We start from the raw sequence: 22,880 nt of genomic DNA on the forward strand, positions 1-22,880 counted from the left end.
CAGACAGGCTCAGGGATGAAGCGACATAAGCCCCCCCTGTTTGGCTCTCTGACCTCACAGCCAATGGACAGGGAAGGACAGCAGCCATCAGTTAGAAGACAGCAGCCATCAGTTGGAAGACAGCAGCCACCCTGTCAACAACACCCCCTTACGTTCCAGAAACCTGCTAAGGTCCCAAGGCTAGTGGCCGTGAGGACCCTGCTGAGGGGAAAAACCGCCCAGGTCTCCAGAGCCACGCCAGGGAGGCCACCCTACCCTCCAGCCCAGCAGCTGCTCTGGTCCCTCCTGAGGGCAGACACCAGCACGAGTTTCCAGAAGCGTGCCGGGCTGCCGTCCCCTGGCTGGACCGACCACTTGGCTCAACCTAGGCAAGGTGAGAAGGCCCCAGGGGAGTGGCAGCCTCTTCAGGACATCCCGGCATGCACTTTGGTGTGTGGGGGCTGGTCCTTCAAGGTCTCCCAGTGCCCACCTGGACTGGTGTTCGGGCTCCAAGGGGCTTTGGGACTGGGGTGTTTCCAGTCTACCTGCTGTGCTGGTGACCCCCAAGGCGCCCCTGGGCCCTTTCATACGTGGTACCCCATCAGATGCAATGCAATGGCACCCAAGAGGCAGGGAGAGAAGATCTCAATGTCCTGTTTAACAGATGCAGAAACCAAGGTCCCCAGAGGGAAAATGACCAGTGTAAGGCCCCGTGGCATAAGCCAGGCCCTCTCTGGTGGCACAGCTTCAAGCCCCGAGTCCCTTCTGTGCTTTGGAGGGCTGAAGCCAGGGCCAGAAAGGAGGGGAGGGGGCCAGGCTCCGGTGGGGGGTGGTCAGCAGAAGCGGGGCCTCCCCCAGAGAGACATTTCCCAGCCGTGGCTGTGGAGTGTGGAGGAACGCGGGGTGGGGGCAGGAAGTGGCCTGCCAGCCTGGGCGTTTCTCAGGCTGACTCAGCTGGGTCATGTGGCTGTGGGTTAGGGCCGGGTTCTGGCATCCGCCCACCTGGCCTCCTGACCGACACCGGGCCAACTGCAAGCTGAGTGCCGGGGTCAGCTGGCCTGGGCGCCGCCCACACGCACTGCCCGGTGCACACCATTCCCACCCGGTTCTGGGAGCCCCAGTCCCCGGGCTGGGCTCCCTGTGGTGCCCTGAAGGCCTGACCCCACCGTGTCCCCCCAGATCCTGCGGCTGTCCCGACCGAAGGGGGCTGATTTTCAGAGGCAGACTGTAACCCCCTCTGGGGCGGGGGTGCAGTGGGGAGGGCCACCGCAAGAGGGGGCATCAGGAGCCCAGCTAGGAGACCTGGGTCCGCGGTGGTCAGGGACCCCGCCCCACCCTCCCACACCTGGAGCAGGGAGGTGGGTTGGGGCCCCGGAGCGACCTCACACCCCCTTCTGGAAGAGGAAGCCCATGTGGGGGGCCTGGCCTCCGTCTACAAGTCCTGGATGTACCTGGGCGGGGGGTGGGGGGGGACCTGCCCCGGGTGCTGAAGCCCTCTCTCTGGGCGCCCCCACCGCCCGGCTCTCCCCCCCGGGGAGGAGGCCCCACGGGCCGCTGTCTGCCCCGGCAAGGGGACTGACGGCCCCGCAGTTAGGTGGCCGCCGCAGTGGGGGCACACGGCCAAAGCTGGGGCGCTTCTGCCTGGAGCCGGCTGCTCGTCTTCCCTTATTATGGGGCTGGAGCCTCGCGTGTGGGCAGACAACTCCCGCAAGAAAGCTGGAGAAAGTGGGTCACAGGCTGCAGTGAGCCACAGCTCACGTGTGCCTCACTCCCCCCGAGGCTGGGGCCCCAGGGGCTGCAGCAGGCCGGGGGGGGGGGGGGTACAGTGCAGGGAGGCGGGTCACTGCGGACCCCAGGGGCTCGGGCCAGCCTCCCCTCTCCTCCAGACCCCTCCAGCCTCAGTGTCCCCCACTGCCCGCCCCCACATCCCCCCATGGGACCCCTGCAGCTACTCCTGCTCAGGAGACTCTGGGGTCGGCAGGTGTCGGCCCTTCCCGAGGGGAAGGGGGACCCTGCGGAGGGGGGAAGCCGAGGGCTGGGGCCGCACCCTGCTGGGGACCTTGGGAGGGGGAGAGTGTGCAGGCAGGGATGCCCCCAGGTGGATCCCCCTCTGCGGAGGGGAACCGGGGGTCCCTCAACAGCGGCCACCACCTTGGACTCCACCGGCAGGCTGAGCCCTCAGGAGGGAGGAGGGTGGTTCCGGGGCCCCCTCCCTGGTCGGGCCGCCCGGTTCGCTGGGCGTCTCAGGAAGGGGAGGCCCACAAGGAGGCCCAGCTAGTTCTGCACCCCGGACGGACCGTTCCCCTCTCCAAAGAAGGGTGTTCTCACACACGCGGCCCCTTCACCGGTTTTGTCGTGTGTCGTCTTAGACGCCAGCCTGCCTGGCCCCAGGCTGCTCGGCGCTGGGTGGGAGGCGCCCTGGCATGCTCAGGGGACACGCGCCCCGGATCTTGAAGGACCCCCTGTGCCCAGCCCCTGGTCCTGTGCTCCTGGGCATGTGTGGTCTGTGCGAACGTCACATCCAGTTTTCACACAATGTAAATCCCACCTGGGCAGTGCCCGAGGCTGTTCTGAGGCATGACTGGAGCATCATGACTGCACCACGTCCACCAGCCCAGCTGGCCTTGGGGCCCCCCCCACCCGCCATCAGAAAGGGGGGCGGCCTGGGCCCCTGGGGATGGGCAGCATCCTACACACACCTGCTGCACGGAGTCAAGTCAGCGACGGCGGGCGGGGGGGTGGGTTCTGGGGCTCCTGGCTGCCCGTCCTCTGGGCTTGCACACCAGCCTGCACACACACACACACACACGAGAACCCTAACCCATACACTCGGACATGGTGCTGTTCCTGCCACAATCGTCGACAGGAGCCCACAAAGAGAACACGAGTGGAACAGGGCGGAAGGCAGCCCCCGTCGGGGCCCACGGGCCACTCCACTGCTCTGTGCCGTGGTTTCGTGGTCTGTGACAGGCCGATGACGGTACGGACGTGGAGGGCTGCTGTGCAGGCTAACAGACGAGGCTCAGGAAAGGTTTAGAAGGGCTGCGTGTGCTGTTTGCCAGGAAACGCGAACTACCACTGTTTGTGACGCTAAGCCCTAAAGAAATAAGCCTGGTGGCTCAGGAGCGCAGGGATGCCACGGGGACGCCAGGGGGACCGAGACGGCGAGCGCCAGGGCCAGCAGAAACCAGCACAGTCTCCCTCCCCAGGTGGAATGAGGCTGGGGTGGGGGGGCTCCGGAAGGCGCGGGAGAGACCGCAAACAGTGCCCACGAAACGCAAAGGTGGGACGTGCACACGGGGACCCTTGGCGGGTTTGCACGGCGGCCCGGGGGGATCAGGCTGCTGGACACCACGCAGTAATTATGCTCCATCCTGTCCCAGAACCAGCCCCGGGCACGGTCCAGGCGGAATCTACCTTGAACAACGCGGGATTCCCACAGGCCCCTTCCCCGCTCCCCACTCTCCGGCTGCGGGCATCTCCTTCCCACGTGCACCATTCATTTAGTGCCCATGGTCCGGCCACACGAGGGCTGAGATGGCGGCGTGAGCAGAAGTCGGGGGGAAATGATCGAGCCTCTGCCACAACTGACCGTCTCAAATAGGTAACACGGAAGACACGTGTCCGACGGCCGCCTATTCGGTGGACAATTCTATTGCCCCCTCCTTCATGCCCCACCGGACCCGGACTCCACAAAACCACTTACAGGCCACGGGGGTCCCGGGTCAGGGTGAAGCTTCCTTCCTAACGGATCCCTCCAGACTCTCCCCTGCAGGGGACAAGGCTCCAGATCTGGGCGGGAGCACCTCCCTGCCCCGGACGGCAGCGGAACCCTGGGCCCGCGCGGTCCCCTCTGCCCCTCCGTGCACGCGGGGTCAACGGAGCCACCCGGGAGTGCCGCTCAGGGATCTGAGCCATGCCCGGCTGCAGTCCCCTACTCGCAGGAGCCGCCAAGGACCCGAGACAGGTGGGACCACCACCCAGAGTCGCGGCTGCTCCTGCCAAAGGCCAAACGTGTCTCCAGGCCCGAGTGCAGGGGTGCACAAACCCCCTGCCTCCCTCCCGCCCACCTGGAAATGGGCGGTAGCCGGCTTCCTCCAGGAGAACCTGCCCTGGGACGGGACGTGCACCCCCACACTCCCCCCTCCCCATCCTACACGGGCTCAGCCCCCAGGCTCCCGGGTCCCCCGCAGACTGGAGCTTCCAGAAGGGCTCAAGCTCATGCCTGCAGAGCACTGAGGTGGGAGCAGGTTTCACCGGGTTTTGCGGCGTGGAGGGGCCCAAGGGAGGCCTGGCTTCCCCGACGTGGACGGTGAATCCTTGTATAAACTGGAAACTCCCTGCTCAGCGGCGGGTGCCGGTTCTCACACAGCAGAAGCTCCACCAACGTGTGCACGCCACCCCTGCGCTCTGTCCTCACTGGCACCGGATGCTGAATGAGTCAGCAGGTGGGCGGCAGGCACGATCCCCCCCACGTCTGCCTCCCACTCTGTCCAGGGGCCGGGAGGATCCAAGTCTGGAAAGCAAAGCAAAAAAAAAAAAAAAAAAACAAAACAAAAACCCCAAGCATTCAAACGCTCCCTTCGCGTGCCTTCTCTCCATTTCACAGATGCAGTAACTGAGGCCCGAGAACCAGCTGACTCGGCCAGGGCCACGCGGCCGGTTCGTGGAGGGCCTCCCCGCTCCCAGCTCGCCCGGAGCAGGTGTTGCTGGGCCCCCCACATCGCCCACTTCTGCTGGGACTGCTCCGGGAGCCGGGACCGGAACTCCAGAGAGGGAACGTTTGCCGGGCTGCGTCTTTGCGATATCCCCAGGCTTCCCGGCCCTGGGTGAGAGCCCAGGACCCCGCTGGGTGGACAGGCCGTCCTCCCCTCACCCCCCCCCCCGCCACTTCCAGGCCTGCGCTCAGCCGGCCCACCTCTGCCGACTCCCACTGTGCGCTGTGCCATCCTCCCCCTCGCGAAGCCTGGCCCTGCAGGTTTTCATCCATCAGGTGAGCGGCCGACGGGGTCTCGCAGGGGTCCGGGCCCCCCCTCCCTTCAGCCTCCAGCGTGAAGCCTTATTCCCCCGCGGACCGGCTGGGCGGGCCGCCGCTGGGGTACGAGCCGCAGCCCTGCCGTCTGGGCCGCTCTGCTAACCCACCTTGGCGAGCTCCTGGTGACCCCGAGCCAGGCGCCCCCGGTCCCCGCCTCCACCAGCCCCGCCCTGCTGGCTTCAGGGGAAACTGGTTCTGGCAGAAGTCACGTGTCTGGAGGAGAAAGTGGCCCTGCCAGTCAGGTGGGACCACGGTGGCACAGAGCCAAGCGCCCTCTGCCCGTCCCGCCACGGTGGGGACGGTCCAGGAAGGCGACGTGACGGCTCGAGGATGCGGTGCCCAAAAGGCCCCCAGGACCTGCCACCAGCCCGGAGCCAACCCCAGGTGGGGGCACCCGGCCTCCTGGGGAGAAAGCATCAGGAGACACTGGCCTGACCCGTGAAACACGGGGGGCCATGCCTCGGGTCCCCGAAGAGGCCAAAAGGGAAACGAAGACGTATTCCACACAGCGACGTGGGCACCCACGTTCATTCACGACGGCCCGGGCACCTGCCGGCGGGTGGACGGGTGAGCCTCGGCCCATCCACGCCAGGGACTGTTCTCCGTCCGCGAAAGGAGTAAAGTATTGTAACCCTGTCCACAGGCCCTGGAGGGCTGTGTCAGGAACTCTGGCAGAGGCACTTGTGTGGGGTGGGGCACGGTTTCTGTTTTAAAAAGTTGAATTTCCACTGGGGCGTGTGGGTGGCTCCGTCGGTGGAGCGTCCGACTTCGGCTCAGGTCGTGATCTCACGGTTCGTGGGTTCGAGCCCCGTGTCAAGCTCTGTGCTGACAGCTCGGAGCCTGGCGTCTGCTTCACATTCTGTGTCTCCCTCTCTCTCTGCCCCTCCCCTGCTCATGCTGTGTCTCTCTCTCTCTCAAAAATAAACAGACATTAAAAAGTTGAATTTTCACAACTTATCACATCTCCACTGACCATCGTCCCCACCTGATTCCGGCAAACCCCAAGCCGCGTGGCGCTGACCCATGACCCTGACCCTCTCTCTAGCAGCCTTGTTGGCACGCCCGAGCCATTTTACGGACACTGAAGCAGTGGCCATCCAGCCCCGAGTCCTGCCACCTGTGAGCCATCCAGTGGAGTCACTGAGACATGGAGAAGGGACCCCTGATGACCCAGGTCGCCGAGAGTGGGTCCCCCAGAGCTATCAGGACTGAGAAACCGCTGTGGGGGAGATGAGAAGGCTTATTCCCAATGTCCCGAGACCTACATTTGGGTCTATTCCCGACACACGGGTCACACTGTAAGATGACAGGTCCCGAGACATGAAGCGCTAAGCAGGCGCCTCGTGAGCAGCAGGGGACAGCTAAAAATGATACCGAGAGTGACAAAGAGCTGGTCCTGGGTCATGACATGTCCTTCTGGGTCAGGATGGACACCCGTCCTGCCATGTCAGGTCCTGACGGCCCGCTGTCCCTTCCTCGGCGCCCGCCTTCCGGGACGCCCCAGGGAACCCAGCCTGCCAGTTGGGGCCCCGCCCTGGGCACCTGCATTGGCACACAAAAGCCTCAGCTCTGTGTCGGGGACAGCCTGTCCCGGCCCCCGGGAGGTGGTGCTCGGGGGAGTTTCCCAGTGGCTCCCCAGCCCATGTGGGGTCAGACGCCCCAGTCACGTCCTGAGACCACAGGGCCACCCCCTCCAGGCTCTCTGACCCGGGCGGGTGAAAGGAAGAAGCGTCCCTCCAGCCTCTGCAGTCACATGGCCCTCCCCTGTGTGTCTGTCTTAATAGCCCTTTCCTTTCTCTTAAAGGTCACTGGATTTAGGGTCCACCGGGCAATCCAGGACGATCTCATACCAAGACCCCCCATCTGTAAATCCTTAATTCCAAGCAAGGTCATGTGCAAGCAAGGTCACATTCACGGACTCAGGGGCTAGGACTAGGACAAATCTTTTAGTGGGGGGGTCATCATTCAACATTCAACTCACTGCAGGGTTTGAAGGTCACCCAGCCCAACGGAGACCTCCGGGATGGCGTGTGGGGGGCTCGCCATGACATACCCAGCGTGGGCAGGTACGCGGTGCCCCCCTTGGCTTGCGGGGACCCACCGGGCCCTCATCTGCTCTGCATCCACCTGTTCAGGCCCCTCCTGCTCAGCCGGGTTAGGCCCAGGGCCTGCCGGTTCCTCCCACTGCCCCGAGGACCCTCAGCACAGCCAGTTCTTGCCCTCCCACCCCCTTGGCCAACCTCCTCAGGGCTCCATCCGCTGGATGACGCCTCAGACCCGCCCGCCCCGTCCCTCTGCCTCGAGCCCGGGCAAGCACTGGAAGGTATTGGCTATTTTGCCCCGCTGGCCTGTTCCCGCACCAGGTCGCCGAAGCCAGGGAGCGCAGCCCCACCCCGCACCCAGCTCGCCGTCACCCCCACTGAAACTTCCAGAGAGCCAGCAATGCTCCCCTGTGTGCTGAGCTGGCCACGGAGGACCCGATCTGACTCCCGCCCGGGACCTGCTCGGGACCCCAAGGCTGGGAACGACCATCGGGGCCCGTGCATCCCGGGGTCGGCCAGGATCAGGCGTCTGCACTTGGAAGCTCCTGGAGGAGGGATCACAGCCGCCAGCGCTTAGACCCGAACCAGCAAGAGCCACCTGCTGCAACGTGCACATCTCAGCACCCAGAACAGGAAGTGTAGGGACGGCAGGGGGCCCGGGACCTTCTGGAACGGGTGCTCGTCCATCACGCACCTTTATTTTGTCCCTGGAGGAAGGCTGTGCCACCCACGGCACTCCCAGAGGATTCAAGCGGGCTGAGAGCCGTCCAGTTAGGAAACGCGCTCTGAACACACACACGGGGTGCAGCTGCACCTGCAAACGGGGGGCTCGGGGAGCCCGCCCACCGCCCCACCTGGGCCACACCAGGAGCCCAGAGAGCTGACTGTCACTTCTCTCTGGACAGCCACCTGGAGCTCGTGGGGGAGGGGAGGGAGCTGGTTCGCTCGCCGTGGGAGGGTGGAAAGGGGGTCTCGTGAGCGGATTCCCCTAAGGACCTGGGGGGCCGGTTGTAGAAAATGCTAGGAGAGATTCCAGCCAGAGAGGAGGCTGGGAGGGCCCCACGGGCACGGATGCTGGACCCTGGGGACAGGGCACCTGGGGAAGCCCCCCTAGGTTTCCGTTGCACTTTTGGTGCGACGTCTTCAGCAGAATCACTAAGCTGCCGCAAGCAGGCCGCATGCCCAGGGCGCCCAGGACGGGCAGGGATGGGGGAGGAGGAGGGACGAGCCTGGGGGCACCTGCAGGGCTTGGGAAAGCGCTGAGTCTCCACAGCCTGTTCCAGAACAGCGCCTGGCACAGAGGCACACAGACCGCACGAGACGATCAGGCGGCGTCGAGCCCCCATCGCCGAGGTGGGGGGAGCGGCACCCCTCTTTACGCGTGTGCCCCTCGCTCTCCTTCCTGTCACGCACAGCGTGGAGGGGCTGGGGGTTGAGACGTGGTTCAGCCGAGGACAGAAGGGTCTGGCACCGCAGCTGCCCTCGCACCCCGTCCCCAGCGATAAACACACAGATAGCGCCTCCTCGGAGTGGGGACGGTGCGCGTGGCCCCAGGTGCGCGTGGCCTGGGCCCGTCTGGGCCCCAGCAAGGCTCCCGGGGATCTGACCACTCGCCCTACCCCGGGGCTTCAGTTCTCCCCACGGCAAATCCAGGCACGTGAAAGACCCGCGATCCCAGGGGAGGGGGCCGGGGCACGACAAACACGAGCGACCAGCTGCACGCCTCGCCCAGTCCCAAGGGCACTAGGGGCGGGTGTCGTCCTGGCCGCTGAGCCTGGGGCACTCCGCTGGGGGGCTGGGGCTGGGGCTGGGGCTGGGTGGGGGTCCTGAGGGCCCAGCTGAGCCTGGCAGAGGCTGGATGAGGGGTGCTCGGCCACAGCCCTCACGTGGGATGCGTCTTACACTGTGTGCCCCCAAAGGGCCTGGTGTGGGGCTGCCTTGGCCTCCAGCTGCCCGGGTAGGGGGGTGGGGCTGGTCACAGACCAAGGCCGGACCACGGTGACAGGCCCCGGTCTGCTGGTCAGTGGGAAGTGCTCCGATTTGGGGATCCCCCAGTGTACCCCGCAGGCCAGCCCAGCGGATCCCGTTGGCACGCAGCCCTGCGCGGGCCCAGCTCAGAAGCAGGCCTTGCGAACGGCGGAAGACGGACGGACGGACGGACCGGAAGGAGGGAGAGAAGGAGGGCAGTTGTAAACGAGAGTCAAACCCTCAAGCCCTGGAATCCGTTAGGCCGGTGAGCCACCCCCTGGAGACTTACTCTAGGGAATAAAATCCCATCCGATCGATACGGGCGCGAAGGATGGCTCTGTGGGTTATTTACGGCACCAGGCACGGGTGGGCACCAGCAAGGGAAGGAGGGTCCTGCTGTGGACATCGAGTGTGGCAGCATAAGGGCCACGGGATGCTCGTCTGTGTAACAAGGGGCTCGGAAGGCGCCAAGCGTGGCCAGCAGGCTTCACCGCAGCCTGAGGTCTCGGTGACAGGGACCACGGAGGCCTGCGTGTGTGCACGTGTGCGTGTGGCGAGGGGCCTCCTCCATCTGCCTGGGCCCCACGACGAGCGTGTGCGGCTTCGCTGTAGGAAAACATCCCCGGCCCAGCCATCCCCAGGCTGAAAATAAGTGAGGAGAACTAGAGACGCTGTCTCCCTGGGGGGACGCGGGGGGCGTGGGAGGGGAGGGCCTGGCAAGGGGCGTGGGGGGGCGGCGGGGGAGGGAGGCCCAGGTCCCGCCTGTCGGGCACCCAGTGGGCATCAGCAAGTAGCAGCTGTTAACGACCCGGGGGGCCCAACCCACGGGGGGCGTGTATACCTTAGGTGCTTGGTGTCCACACGAGGCTGACTGAACAACTGACCTTCAGGGCAGGCCTGAGCGGCCAAGAACAGACTGGGGGGAATCCCGGTGGGGGCGGGAGGCACCAGTGGAGGCAGAGGCTGGGGACCCTCTCTCACCCCAGAAGCCCACCGCTCTGGGAGGGAAAAAACGGCCCCAGGACTCTGTCCCCTGGGCGTCTTCCGGGAGGGTGGCCTCAAGGTCACGGGGGTCTCCGGGGTGTGACCTCCAGAACCCCGCCCACAGCACTCAGGTGTGGACCGCGGGCGGCCCTGTCCTGGGAACCCTGAGCAGACCTGGAGGGGAACCTTGGGGGCCCACTCCCCTCCCCTCCCCCCGACCCCCACCCCGCCCGGGACACACGCTCTGCCGTTCGCCTCCCTGCCGGTGGCTACACAGCAAATGAGCTCGGAGGGCTATTTTAAACCGCATTCAGGTAGATGAGAAGCGGCCGCCTTTGGGGTTGGTGTCGGCAGCCGCGGGGTGCCGAGGGGCCCCGGTTCCGCGTCCTCTGTGCGTATTTGACATTTTCCATGCTCTACAGTAAAAAAGGAGAGGCTTAAAGCTTCCTCTTCAAGACGAAAAGGGAGAATTCTGTAAGAGCCTTAAAGCAAGAGAAGAAAGTAGCACATCAGAGTCCCAGCCTCCCGGGAGGCTCGGACTTTAAAAGACTTAAAAAGAAGCCACGCACCTCTGAGGGTGCGAACAGGTGACAGCCAGCTGGGGGGAGGCTCCAGACCCGAAACAGGGGCAGCGACTAAGATCCAGAGCCCGCGGGACGACGTGGGGGAACGGGGGGCAGTGGCCACTGCCGACGGTGCCCAGCAGCCTGGCCTTTGGGGGCCCGCAGCCCCCTGTGAGCGGGGACCCCCAGTGGCTGGGAACCCGGCCCAGCCAGGGCCCCTGTCCCCCTGCTGCAGAGCCGCCTGCGGGACCCTCCGGGCCTTCGGCTTGGCAGAAGCCTCCCCCAGAGGCCCCGGCCCCTGACACGGTTCCCCCCCCACCCCGCGCCCGGGGCAGGTGCCCGGCCCCAGCACACGGCGGGGCTCCCAAGGCGAGGGCTCCCCCCAGCCTCCTCCTTGATCATCACCACCTCTCCCTGACCTGACGTGTCAATGGGCAGCCGCTGTCCCGGCCAAGTGCCAGCGGCTCGTGGGGCAGCCAGCCGGTCCTTGGGCACGACCAGTGCGCTGAGTGCCTGGTGCTGGCACACAGGAGCGCGGGGCCGCTCTGCTCCCTCCCCCACCCTGAGTGCTCACCACCCTTCCCTAGACACACAGCCGCGCACGGGCGCGTGCACACACGGGCACACAGACACAGACACACAGGCACGCACACCCTCAGCAAACCAAGAGTGACCCGGGTGTCTGAACCGCATCAGCTGCCGCCTCCCCCTTCGCCACCCGGCCTCCGAGAGGGCAATGCCGCCAGGTGTCGGCGCTCGGGATCTGGGCAGGAAGGGCCTCAGGACTACGAGTGTGTGCACGCGGGTGCACGTGCACGCGCAGGGAACAGCCCCCACCGCAGAGGGGCGCCCAGGAGTAGTTCTCGGGGTCCCCGGGAGACAGCACTGTTTTCTCCCTTTTCTTTTTTGAGACGGCTCTTTCTGAAGGTGTGCTTCGACCCCCAGCTAAACACATCTGCAGTCGCAGCTGCCCTGCCCCCAGGTTCTCTCCTCTGGTCCTGGGGTCAGCAGAGAGCCTCAACCGTGGGCCGGGAGGGGCTCATATCTCCGGGCAGGTGAGGGGCCAGGAAGCCAAGGGCCACGGTCTCCCGCAGCCTGGATGCCAGGGCCGGCAGCCTGTGCCCAGCGGGCGCTGTGAAAGCTCACGGGACACACGTTTGGGCAGGGGAAGCAGGGACCCAGCGTCACTCCCAGCTAAGCCCTGGGCACCTGTGTGGCCCCTCGCCTCTCCAGAAGCCTCAAGGATCTTATGTATAAATAAGGCAGCCCCCGGCCCACACTGAGCATCGCTGGGGACATGACGTGTCTGTACCTGCGACATCACCTCTGTGTTTCCAGAATGCCGTCCCTCTCCTCGCCACCACCCCGATCAGCTGAGCCCAGCTGTCTCGTCTCTGCAGTGAGCTCCTGGTTGCTGCCCACGGTGGCCACCCTCTCCTGGTGCAGGGGGTCGAACGGTGTCCCCCCCTAAAAGATACGTCCACATCCTAACCCCGGGACCTGTGAGTAGGGCCATCTGTGGAAAGGGGGTCTTTGCAGATGTGACCAAATGAAGGTGAGGCCACACTGGAGGAGGGTGGGCCCTGATCCAATGACTCTGTCCCTATAGGAGAACAGGACAGAGAGACGCAGGAGGGGCCACGTGAAGTCAGGGGAGAGGCTGGACGAGGCAGAAGGATCCTCCCTGAGAGCCTCCAGAGGGAGAGGACCCTGCCCCCACCTGGATTTTGGACCTCTGGCTGCAGACCTACGAGAGAATATTTCTTTGGTTTCAGCCCCCCTGCCCAGCGTGTGGTCCCTTGTTACACCTGCCCCCGTGGGACGCGGCACTTGGTTCAAGGTGAACGCTGTGAGCGAGAAGGGCCTGAATCCAAGGCGGGTGGGACCTTCATTCCTCTGCCCGGAGGACAAGGCTGAGGCCCCTCGGGAGGAGGGAGAGGAGAGAGACGGCCCCACGGGGTAGGGGGAGGGAGAACGGGGCGGGGCGGACTGCAGCTCCGCTCAAGTACATGGGCCTTCCGGCTCCCCATCTGGGGCGTGTCCAAAGCAGCCCCTGCCCCGCCCCCTCGGGCAGCCCACAGGCCCCTCCCAACCCCAGCAGCCGAGGACGCAGTCCCAGCCTAGACCAGGCAGAAAACTGGCCCAGACTTCGCAGATGCCAGCCTGTCCCCTGGGGAGGGGTCGCCAGGCAACGCGGCAACACCGCGGCCCCACGACTGAGGTCACCTCCCAGTGTCCCAGCAGCAGCCTCTCGTTCCCACTCACCAGTCCCACTCAGCGGCTCCTGGAAGCCCCTGGAATCGGCCACCGAAGGCCCCTCTGCCTCCAGAGCCACGTCACCCACACACAGTCCCAGAAACGTGGACCGAGAGCAGACAATGCTGGGTGATGGCGGGGGCTCTGATCCTCGCTGGTCTTGGGGACGACGCTCCTCTCTTTAAACGATGTTTCCAGCCTCCCAACTGTGGCAAGGGAGGAGGGTCTGGTCTTTCCGGTGCTGACCTCTGTCTAAGGGCAGGTGGCTGGGGCGTAGACAGCAGCCCTGGAGGCAGGGTGTGGGGGTAGCCACCACCCAGGCCAAGGCCAGTGTTTTGTGTTCGCCTGCTATTTATTACAAGCAGGTGAGGATTCAGCAACTCAAATGTTCTTTTTAGATACAAATGCATGTAAAAATAAGTGAGTGGATTTAAAGAGCCATGTTTTAAAGTAAAACAAAGTCAAGCCACAGAAAACTCCAGAAGCTGTGTCCCGAAAATGCCAGAAGCTGCCGAGTACAGAGTCCCTCCCCGGTCAGGGACCCTGTGCTTCCTTTGGCCAAGCAGGCCCAGGCCTCGGATGCTGTGGGTTCTCGTTCCCGGGGTCCCAGCCAGAGTGGCCTCCTTTGCCGTAAAATAAAATGTAAATACTGGAAGCCACACAGACATTTGCTTTTTTAGACACGCCCCTCTGCGGTCAGCCAGGCCAGAAACCCAAGCTGTCCCGCCGCTCAGGGCCCCACCTGCCCTCCCAGTCCAACCAGACCCACCACCGCCCAGGGTGCACCTGTAGGACCCAAGCCCCAGGCCCGTCCACTTGGAAACATTTGCCTCTTACGCCTGTTCCTCAGTCCCCTCCCTGGCTCACAATTTATCTGAAGCCCCCAGCGTCCGAGCCTCTGGACGAGCGGGGCACTGGAGCCCGGGGGCCTTTCCTGAGCTTGAACAGAGCAGACCAACCCCCTGAAGGTCTGGGTTCGAGGGAGCGCTGCATACCCGTTGGGTGCTGGCAGTCTCCGTGAGGGTCCCCACTGGACCCCGGGCCAGAACGAAGAACCCACAAAGAGCAAAGCCTCTGAGCAGCCAAATCAAGCATCACATCACAGGACACCTCCGTTCAGGGTCTCGAGCGGCTCACTGACCGAGCTCGGGGTCTCCCTCGGCACGTGCTCACGCTGGGTCTGTACACGCTTGTAACAATCTTACTGACCTGGTTCCCTCGGTGAGAGTGGACTAGAAGCAGAAACAAGCCTTTTAAAGAAGAAGATAAAATAACCAAGAACCCTCCAACAAGAAGCATAAGAAAAGGAGCCTGGGGCCACTCAGTAGCGTGGACAAGCCGTCACGGCCACGTTGGCAGGTGGGAGGCCGCGCGGGGAGGTGGTGCCCCTCCCGGCCGCATCGCGCACCTGGCCGAGTCTCGGAATAAAACGGGGATGAGAGTAGGACTTGCTGCGTAGGGTTGTTTAAAGGATTAAAGAAAACAGCTCATTTCAAAGCCTTCAGAAAAATGTGAATCACTATTAAAATTAATCGTAGCGATCCCACAAGAAATGTCGCTGGGAAAGGGTTCAATTATTTCTTGCCTATCCCCAAGGTTGCAAGGCATCCTGTGGGTATAACTCACTGTGGAAAGATTTCCACTGAATGTGTTTCAAGGTCTGGTGCTTAGCGGGGTGAGCTGCCCTCGCCAGGGAAAGCCCCGTGTGGCCCGAAGGAGCGGGTCCCCGAGGGCCACGCACCGTCCGGGGTTCCTCCTGCTCCAGCAGGCAGACCGGGGCGGCCGGGGCGTCACCCTCCAGGCTCAGCCCCGGGAAGTGATGAATGGCCACGTCGGAGAGAACAGGCGCACCACAGACAAACAGCATGTCCCTTGCGCTTTCGAGATTTAAAAATAAACTGAAAAGCAGACACGGTTCAAAATAACGACCAGGTTGGTAAGACAGTCATTGGCCTGTGTGCCTTCCTCCTGCCGTTCCTTAAACCGCAGTTTAAAAACCGACCGCCAGTCCCGGAGGCCCCTCTGGCAGAAGGCGGGAGTAGAAGCTGGTGGCACCCCACGGGGGGGGCCGGAGGTGGTCTCGAGGGGGCAAGGACCCGCCCGGCCGCACCAAGAGGGACGGGGACACCCGGCCGCACCAAGAGGGACGCACCCATGTCCGCTTTACCCGGAAGAAGTCCCTCCCCCTTTGCTGCTGACCTGGGGGTTCTGGGCAGGGCCCTTACGAAGCCCACGCGGTCCGCCCCACCCAGGTGCTCCCACGATTGCCTGCTCTTCCCACAGCGTGCTCCCGGTGCTCTAACCGCAGGGGCCGAGGCCGCTGAGCTCTTCTCCTCCTCCCCTTCCTCCTCTGCAGGGTGGGTACAGGTCCCCACACGCCCCACACCGCCTGGCCAAGGACGCCACACAGCAGCCACCCACCTGGTGTGAAATGGGCAGGGGACCGGGGAAGACGCCCCCCCCCCCCCGCCCCCGCCGGGTGTTCCAGAGTGCAGGGCCGGAGGGCAGACGCCTGCGGGCTCTGAGGACCCCGCTCAGTGGGCATCGGCACCCCCGGCCCACCGGGGCGTCGTCCGCACCCACCCTGAAGGAAGGGCCGGGTTTGGTTCCATAGGGGCCACCGTGGAGGGACGGCAATACCGGGGTGTGGGGTGTGGCTGTCACGTGCCCCGAGGCGCCCACCTCTGGCTGGAGGCCAGAGTGTTTCAACCTGGGGGCCTCTCGGCTCTAACCGGCTCGGGGCAGAACCCTCAGCTGGACCCTGGCCATCTCTGGTTCTGGCTACTTTTGTTCCCCGCCTATCGAGGTGTAAAAGAAATTTGTAAGATATTTATTTATTTTTTTTTTTTCAACGTTTATTTATTTTTGAGACAGAGAGAGACAGAGCATGAACGGGGGAGGGGCAGAGAGAGAGGGAGACACAGAATCGGAAACAGGCTCCAGGCTCTGAGCCATCAGCCCAGAGCCCGACGCGGGGCTCGAACTCACGGACCGCGAGATCGTGACCTGGCTGAAGTCGGACGCTTAACCGACTGCGCCACCCAGGCGCCCCTGGATGTATGTTTTCTAACAAGTGGGACCACGAATCTAGAATGCAATGTGGGCTCAAATAGATATTATTCTTGTTTAAAAAGCTCCTGAATATTTCATGTTTGGAAATGCTCGAGCATGTTTAAGCACATGCTGGCTACTGTTAGCATTTTTTTTTTAAATTTTTAAATGTTTATTTATTTTTGAGACAGGGAGAGACAGAGCATGAACGGGGGAGGGTCAGAGAGAGGGAGACACAGAATCTGAAACAGGCTCCAGGCTCTGAGCCATCAGCCCAGAGCCCGACGCGGGGCTCGAACTCACGGACCGCGAGATCGTGACCTGGCTGAAGTCGGACGCTTAACCGACTGCGCCACCCAGGCGCCCCAGAAATTTGTAAGATATTTAAAGCACACATCACACTGCTCCCATGTCCCTACACATCGTGAAAGGACCTCCCCCCCCCCCCCCCCCGCCTCGAGTGAGTACATCTATCACCTCGATATTTACCTTTTCTGTGGAGGCGAAAGCATCTAAGTTCTACTCTCCTAGCATATTACTTCTTAATTTTTTTTAGGTTTATTTATTTTGAGAGAGAATGAGCATACCAGAGGGGGAGGGCCAGAGAGAGAGGGAGCGAGAGAGAATCCCAAGCAGGCTTTGCACGCTCACCGCACAGCCCGACGCGGGGCTCGAACTCATGAACTGGGGGACCATGACCTGAGTTGTGATCACGAGTCGGGTGCTTACCCCACTGAGCCCCGCCCCGGGTGCCCCCCTCTCAGCATATTTCAATGACACAATAGTGTGTTATCCACTGGAGCCATGATGTTATAGATCTCTGGTTAACAGAACGTTAACAGAACGTGCTGGTCACTGAGGGACCCCTTGGGGACACTGGCAAACATCTATGTAGCATGTGCCCCTGCGGTGGGGCCATTCGGCCTGCAGCCCTGGGCCAAGGGCAGGTAGGGGGGAGGCATGTTCCTCCGGTGGGATGGGCGAGCCTGTGGTCTTCCCACAGGGACAGGACGTGGCAGGTGGGGCCCCAAGGCCAGCAGAGTCGGTGAACTTGCTAAGAAAGTGCGTCTCTGGAGCCCAGGACCCTTGCCCTCCCAGTGGACGCGGCCCCCTCCCCCCAGCCTGGGCCTGGGTCCTGGGAGGAGCCCCCGCTAACCAAATGTTGTCACTTCAGCTCTGCCCCTGCCGTGTGTTCTTTGCCCCAGCTGCTCGAGGGGACAGGCTGACTCCCCCCGACACGTGCTGGGGTGTCCCTGGCTGCCACCTGGCCACATCCAGCCGGGCCAATGCCCCAGGGCGGCTCCTGCCTCGTGCCCCAGGAGACCCCGAACACACAACACGCTCCTGGGAGGCGACGGAAACGACCTGAACGTCCCTCGGCGGGAGAAGGGAAATACGTGATGTGTTCTTTACTAAAAGCAGAGAACACGAACGAGGACCGATCACTTGTGACAGGGCGGCTCAGGAGCCTGTGTACGTGCGTTTATGCGGTTCTCGGCTACTCCAAAGTCACGATGGAACGAGGGAAGCGTCGGCTGGAGGCGCCTGCATTTGTGTGGGGGTCTATCCATATATAGTCAAAACACAAAAACGCCTGGGAACGTCCGCTCACAAACCCTCTGGGAAGCAGGGCCCCGCGTGGCTCAGGGCGGGCGGTCCAGGCCCTGTGCTCTACTGGAGCTCCCAGCCCTTAAACTTGAAGCAAACAGAGCCAGATGTTGAGGCCTCGAGGACAGAGCAGAGGACTGGTTGTATTCTTTTGTGTGGTTCCGGTGTTTAAACATTTCACAATCATTAACCACTCATCAAAGTTTTAATTGGTGATAAGGAGACAGTCCCTCCCTGTTCCCAGCCGCGCCTAACCCAGGCCCAGGGCCGACTCTGCACTTTCAACCCCGCTCTCGCTGCCCTCGCTGCCGTGATGGCCCATTTCACAGATGGGAAAACCAAGGCCTGGAGCTTAAGGGGCTCGCCCAGGGTGGGCGCCCGGCCTGGTGAAGCGTCAGAATCGGGCAGGGACTCCTGCCCAGTTTGCCGACCGCCGAGCCTCCGTTCTAATCACCAGGCGCTGGGCATCCGTGCGGTCGGACGGGTCACCGCACAGAGTCCCCACAGGAAGTCAGGAGCACTTTCTACAGGAGGTGTTTACAGACCGGGGCATCCGGCCTCACGAGCTCCAGCTATCTGCCTGCCTCTGCGTGGAAAAACAAAACACCCAAAGCAAACAAACAAAAGCAGCGGCTCGCGGAGCAGCCGGGAAAGGACAAACGACGTTCTACCAGCAAGTGTGAGAGGGAGTCGGGGGCTCAGACCGGAGGGAGTGGGGCCAGTAGCAGAAGACCAGGCACACGGGAAGGGAAAGGGCAGATGGTCGCCCCGGAGACTTCAGGCTCTGCAGAGAAGGTGTCCGGCCAGGGCTGAGCCTCCCCGAACGTCCCGTCTGCTGTATTCAAGAGCTTTCCAGGCAGGGAACAGCATATGCTAAGGCAGAGAGGTACAGGCGACAGGTCCTACCCCCTCCACCGCACGACACCTATGGCCCAGCTTTGGGCTTTAATGCCAGGTCCCAGCACCCCCGAGGCCCTTCTGTGCAGCTGGCCTCGGGTCAACACGGACGTCTGGTTCCTGACCCACAAGGAGCTGGGCCAGAGCCACCAACTGGAGGCGGACGCTTACCCAAGGGGCATAGCAGCCCCTCTCCCGACTTCTCGCAGGACTGCCGTGGCCCGTGCTTACAAGCGGGGAAAGGCAGTTTTAGGAGGTAAACAGATTGCCATCAGGAATCCCTGAGCCAGATCTTCCTTGGCCAGGCCTCCAAATCCGGCCTGAGCCCTAACACCACCCACCCCTCAGTCCCAGCCAGGCCTCTCCCCGACCCAAAGCCCCAGGTCTGTGCCAGGGGCCGGGGGCCCGGGTCAGGATCTCCTGTTGTTGACTCACCTCCCTGCTCAGCCGGGCCCCAGCAGCCCGGGGGGGGGGGGGGGGGGGGAGAAGGGACAGGGATCCCAGGAAGGACAGGGCTATGCTGTTACCCCAGTGCTACCCCAGAGACCACGAGAGGGCTCTGTTCCGGGGCGCACTGCGGAGAGGTGGAAACAGGGCACCCCCTGCCTCCCAGGTTTGGGGTGAGGAGCCCACAGCCTACGCCCAGGGCAGGGCCGTGCCGGTAAGGGCATCCCGAAGGCCTCCCCGCCTCCAGGGTGGCCGAGCACTGGTGGCAAATGAGAAGAACCCGAAACCCAGTCCCAGGCGTGACAAAGCAGCCAAGGCACGGAAAGCCACACCCCACCGACACCCCGTAAGCAGCACGGGCCCCTGGCAACAGTTCACGTCCCAGCGCAGGGGGACTTCAGGTCTGCGTGCGGGCTCTGGGTTCGGGGGCCTTCCTGACGAGTGGGGTGGAGTCTGTCCTAGAATGACCTTCCTGTTGGGCCGCTCGTGGTCCCCTGGGGCCGTGGTGGCCCAGGGAAGCTGATGTGTCACCGCAGGCCCTCTGAAGGGCCCTCTGTCATATTCGCCCCAATAGGCGGGCAGGACACGGGCCCACCGTTCCTCCCCCGCAGCAGCTGGCCCTTTAAGCGACCCTCCTGGTGCCTATTTACCCCAGCAGGCGGCAAGATGATGCCACCACAGGGGCCCCCTCCCCTCGGCCTGGATGGCCTGCTCTTCGTGGAAGAGGCTCTTCCCAATGTGGCTGTGGGTGAGGGACAAAAGTTCCACCCTGCCTGCTGGCCGGCAGAGGACCAGGAGGCCCTGCTCCCCCTCCTCCCTTTGCCTCCTGGAGACTTGCCTGTCTCCACAGCAGAGCGTGGCCTGCGCCTGGTTTCCAGACTCCCCTGGCCTTAGCCTGTGGGATTCCCAGGTCCCCTCCTCAAGGTCTCCTTAAGCCTTGTGCACATCCATGTCACTGGGCGGGCACCGATCAGCCGTGGGGGCCTCATCCTCCCCTTGAGCCCTTCGTCCCAGCCAGGGTCAGAGGGGCTGAGGCAGGCCAGGCCACCTCGCTTGCCAAACAAAACATTAGGCGTTCCTCCCAGGTAAGCCCCGTGCGCTCTCTATTTACAATTCAGGAATGACAGTCACCCTGGGGAAGGCGGGAAGCTGGGCCTTTTGAATATGAGCACATCCGGTGAAGCCAGGGGACAGGGACAGGAGACCTGGGAGATTCGGGACAGCGTGGGAGGAGGGCATCGCATCCAGACACTGGCTCCCCCAGGCAACGACGATCCTCGGGCTTCCCGTGACCAGAGCACCCACTACGTGCCAGGCCCCGAGCACACATTCAGCCAACAAACGAACAATGACCACCCGTGCTAATAGTGCCCGCCGTGGGCCCGGCTCTGGCCCACCTGCTCTCTCCACAGCCAGTCATTCAATGAAACCAACGCGGAATGGAGATCGTTGAGACACGGATCAGGGCTGCTAAGGAACAAAGCACGGCCCCCCAGCCACAGGCACTGTCATCGGGGACGGAGGGTCTCCAGGAGAAGCGACACCCGAGCTGAGGTCTGAATCAGCATCCTGGGCAGAGGGCACGGGGAATTCAAAGGCCCCGGAGTGACGGAGGCTGGGCCTGGGGCTGGACGCCGGCGGGGGAGACCTGACAGAGGTGGACGGGACCTTGTGCGGCTCAGGAAGGAGTCTGGAATTATTGGGAGATCAGCGTGAATCACGGGGCACTCTAATGGGGAAGCTATGTGATGTGGTCTATATTTTTAAAGCTCACGCTGGCTGCTGGCCGGAGAAGGACCAGAAGGGCAGGAATGGAGCCTGCTGGGTGGCTGGTGTGGTCCAGCGGCTGCTGGAGGACAGGCCTGGACAGAAGAGTGGACGTCAGGTAGGCTACACCGAGCCCTGGCTCTGAGACGTGCGACAAAGGCCCGCCGCGTACCCTGGAGCCCCCAGAGCCAGCCGGCCAGCTCAGGTCCCGAGCGGTGGGGACCGTCTCTCCCTGGCTCGATGGCCTAGATAATGCTGGCAGTTCTCCGGTGGCCCTGGGCCTCCTGGGGGGCCCGGCCGGACGGCTCTGGGGCCCTTCCTGGGGTCATCGTGCACCCCTCTCTGTGACTTCAGGCTCTGCAACTCCCTCCCTGAAGCTCTTTCAGGCTGCCCCACATCTTGGGCCCCCGACTCTCCTGGTGCCGGGAAGACGATTCCTCAGCCACCTCGCCGGACAAAGAACTCTAGGCTGGACCCATCGTCGTGCCCCTGTCCCCAGCCCCGGTCCGCGTTTTCAGTCGGGCAGGTCCTGAGCACACAGCTGGTGCCCGCTCACAGACGCCAGGCCAGCATCAGCCAAATTCACGCCCGCCTGCACACGCTGCACGCCGGGGCCCTGGTGTGGAAGGACCGCCCGTGCTAAGAGAACCAGACGCTCCCACGTGCAAGTTCCTCGTATTCACCCGTCACTACCGCCCCCTGCAGAAGTTCCATGGTCCGCCCGGACGGCTCCCCAGGTGAGCAGCCTGTCCAGGCTGGCTTGGGACCCTCACACAGCTCATCCTTCGGCTGTTAGGTTCTGTTTCCCAGGCCTGGAGGCGCCGTCGGTTATGGGGCAGAGCCGGCACCCAGGGCCATACCCGGTTCCTTCGCGTCAGGACGCCAGGGTCCTCTGCCAGGCACGGTGCGCCCCTGCGCTCGGCCCCCTGCGGCCCCACCCCGGGGTCCGGGCCTCCCCCATTCGCCTGTGAGCCGGTTCCGCACCGCTTCGCAGGGCCGGCCGCACACCTGTCGCCTGAACGACAGCCGGGAAAGGGGCGGGGCACGCTGCTGTCACCTTGGGTCGCGTGTACGTGTGCTGGCACACTCACAACCGGCTCAGCCACAGAATCAGCAGAAAAGCACAAGTCCCCAAAACACAGCTGCCGAGGAAGACACATAACAGTCTTCAAACCGCCAGCTTGTCACGGGGAGGAGGAGGAGGAGGGGGTTCTCCCCTCCCCGAGCGCAGCCTGTCGGGTTACTCTCCCAGCTCGGGAAGCTTCCGGGAGGAGAGATTTCAGGAGAGACATTGATCCTGGACGCTCTCAGCATAGTAAATAAAACCCACCCTCAGGGGGGAGGGCTGCGTTCGGCCTTCTGTAAAGAGCCAGCAGCAGACCTTCGAAGACGACAGGTTGGATTCGTGGCCCCACTCCGAACCCCACCCCCACCCCCTCCCCACCCCCGCCAGGCCCGGCCCAGGAAGGAGGTGCCACTTGGCCTCCGGGATGGACCCCCCAGGCTTCCACATCTGCACAGAAGGTCAGAGGGTCCTCGCCCGGTCCATCTGTTCCGTCACCTTCTCTGAACACAGCCCGGCAGGACACCCCAGACAGACAGACACCCTCGGCGTCCGCCTCCCTGGCACCCGGGCCCTGCCCCACACACGCGCGCTGAGCCAGCACACAATAGAATCTGCAGCTCTGGAGCTTGGAGCCTGAAGGGGAGCCGCCGGCAGGCGCCCCCGAACTGCCTGCTGCTCGCAGAGCCTGTCAAGTTCAAGGAGCCAAGGAATTGGGGCAAAAATGCAGCCAAGAGACCACTCAGCCTGCGACTGCCCAGCGCAGGGTTTTTGCTGACTGGGACCTGGTTCCCTACGGCACGCACAGGTCCAAGGACACACACGTCCAACCCAAAGGCTGTGTCCGCGTCCCTAGCTGTGACGCCCTGGGCCTGCCCCTGGCCTGGGGGCTGTACCCTGGGGACAATCACAGACGTGCGCCTGTAAAAGGCATTTGGAAGGGGCTCAGGCAGACATATAAATTATTTCTAGCGTAGACAGAGCAGCAAGTTAGTCAAATCCTGGGACGGCAAAAGAGCAGAAATCCAACCAGCTGCTCCAGCAAGGCCAGGCCTGGCTCAGCTCAAGGATGTGTGGGGGCAGAGAAGCCACCTCGCCCCTGGAGGGCCCTGTCCACACCCCCAGACACTCGAAATCCTAACTCCAGCTGGCTTCTGACAGCAGACGGCCCAGCCCAGGGGGGGAGGGGGCCCTGGCGGGGCCGGGAGGAGCCCAGTTGG

The 22,880-nt window shown here is 63.5% G+C and overlaps 1 protein-coding gene across 3 annotated transcripts in view; it reads right to left on the minus strand.

Moving 5' to 3' along the window:
• The window catches only part of OSBPL5 (oxysterol binding protein like 5), a 55,248-nt gene that overhangs the window by 31,562 nt on the left and 806 nt on the right, over positions 1–22,880 (minus strand). The window contains exon 1 of one of the 3 annotated variants that reach the window (XM_086676607.1): positions 4,898–5,094. The exons of 1 other annotated variant lie outside the window; for it this stretch is intronic. In XM_086676607.1, the coding sequence (XP_086532733.1) occupies positions 4,898–4,969 (72 nt within the window). In that variant the 5' untranslated portion in view covers positions 4,970–5,094. Of the gene's footprint in view, positions 1–4,204; positions 4,346–4,897; positions 5,095–22,880 lie in introns of those variants that run through there. One more of the 3 variants, XM_086676610.1, reaches the window with a different exon arrangement.

Source organism: Puma concolor, chromosome D1 (assembly GCF_028749965.1).
Source record: "Puma concolor isolate L17-30 chromosome D1, mPumCon1.1.hap2, whole genome shotgun sequence".
NCBI lineage: Eukaryota > Metazoa > Chordata > Mammalia > Carnivora > Felidae > Puma > Puma concolor.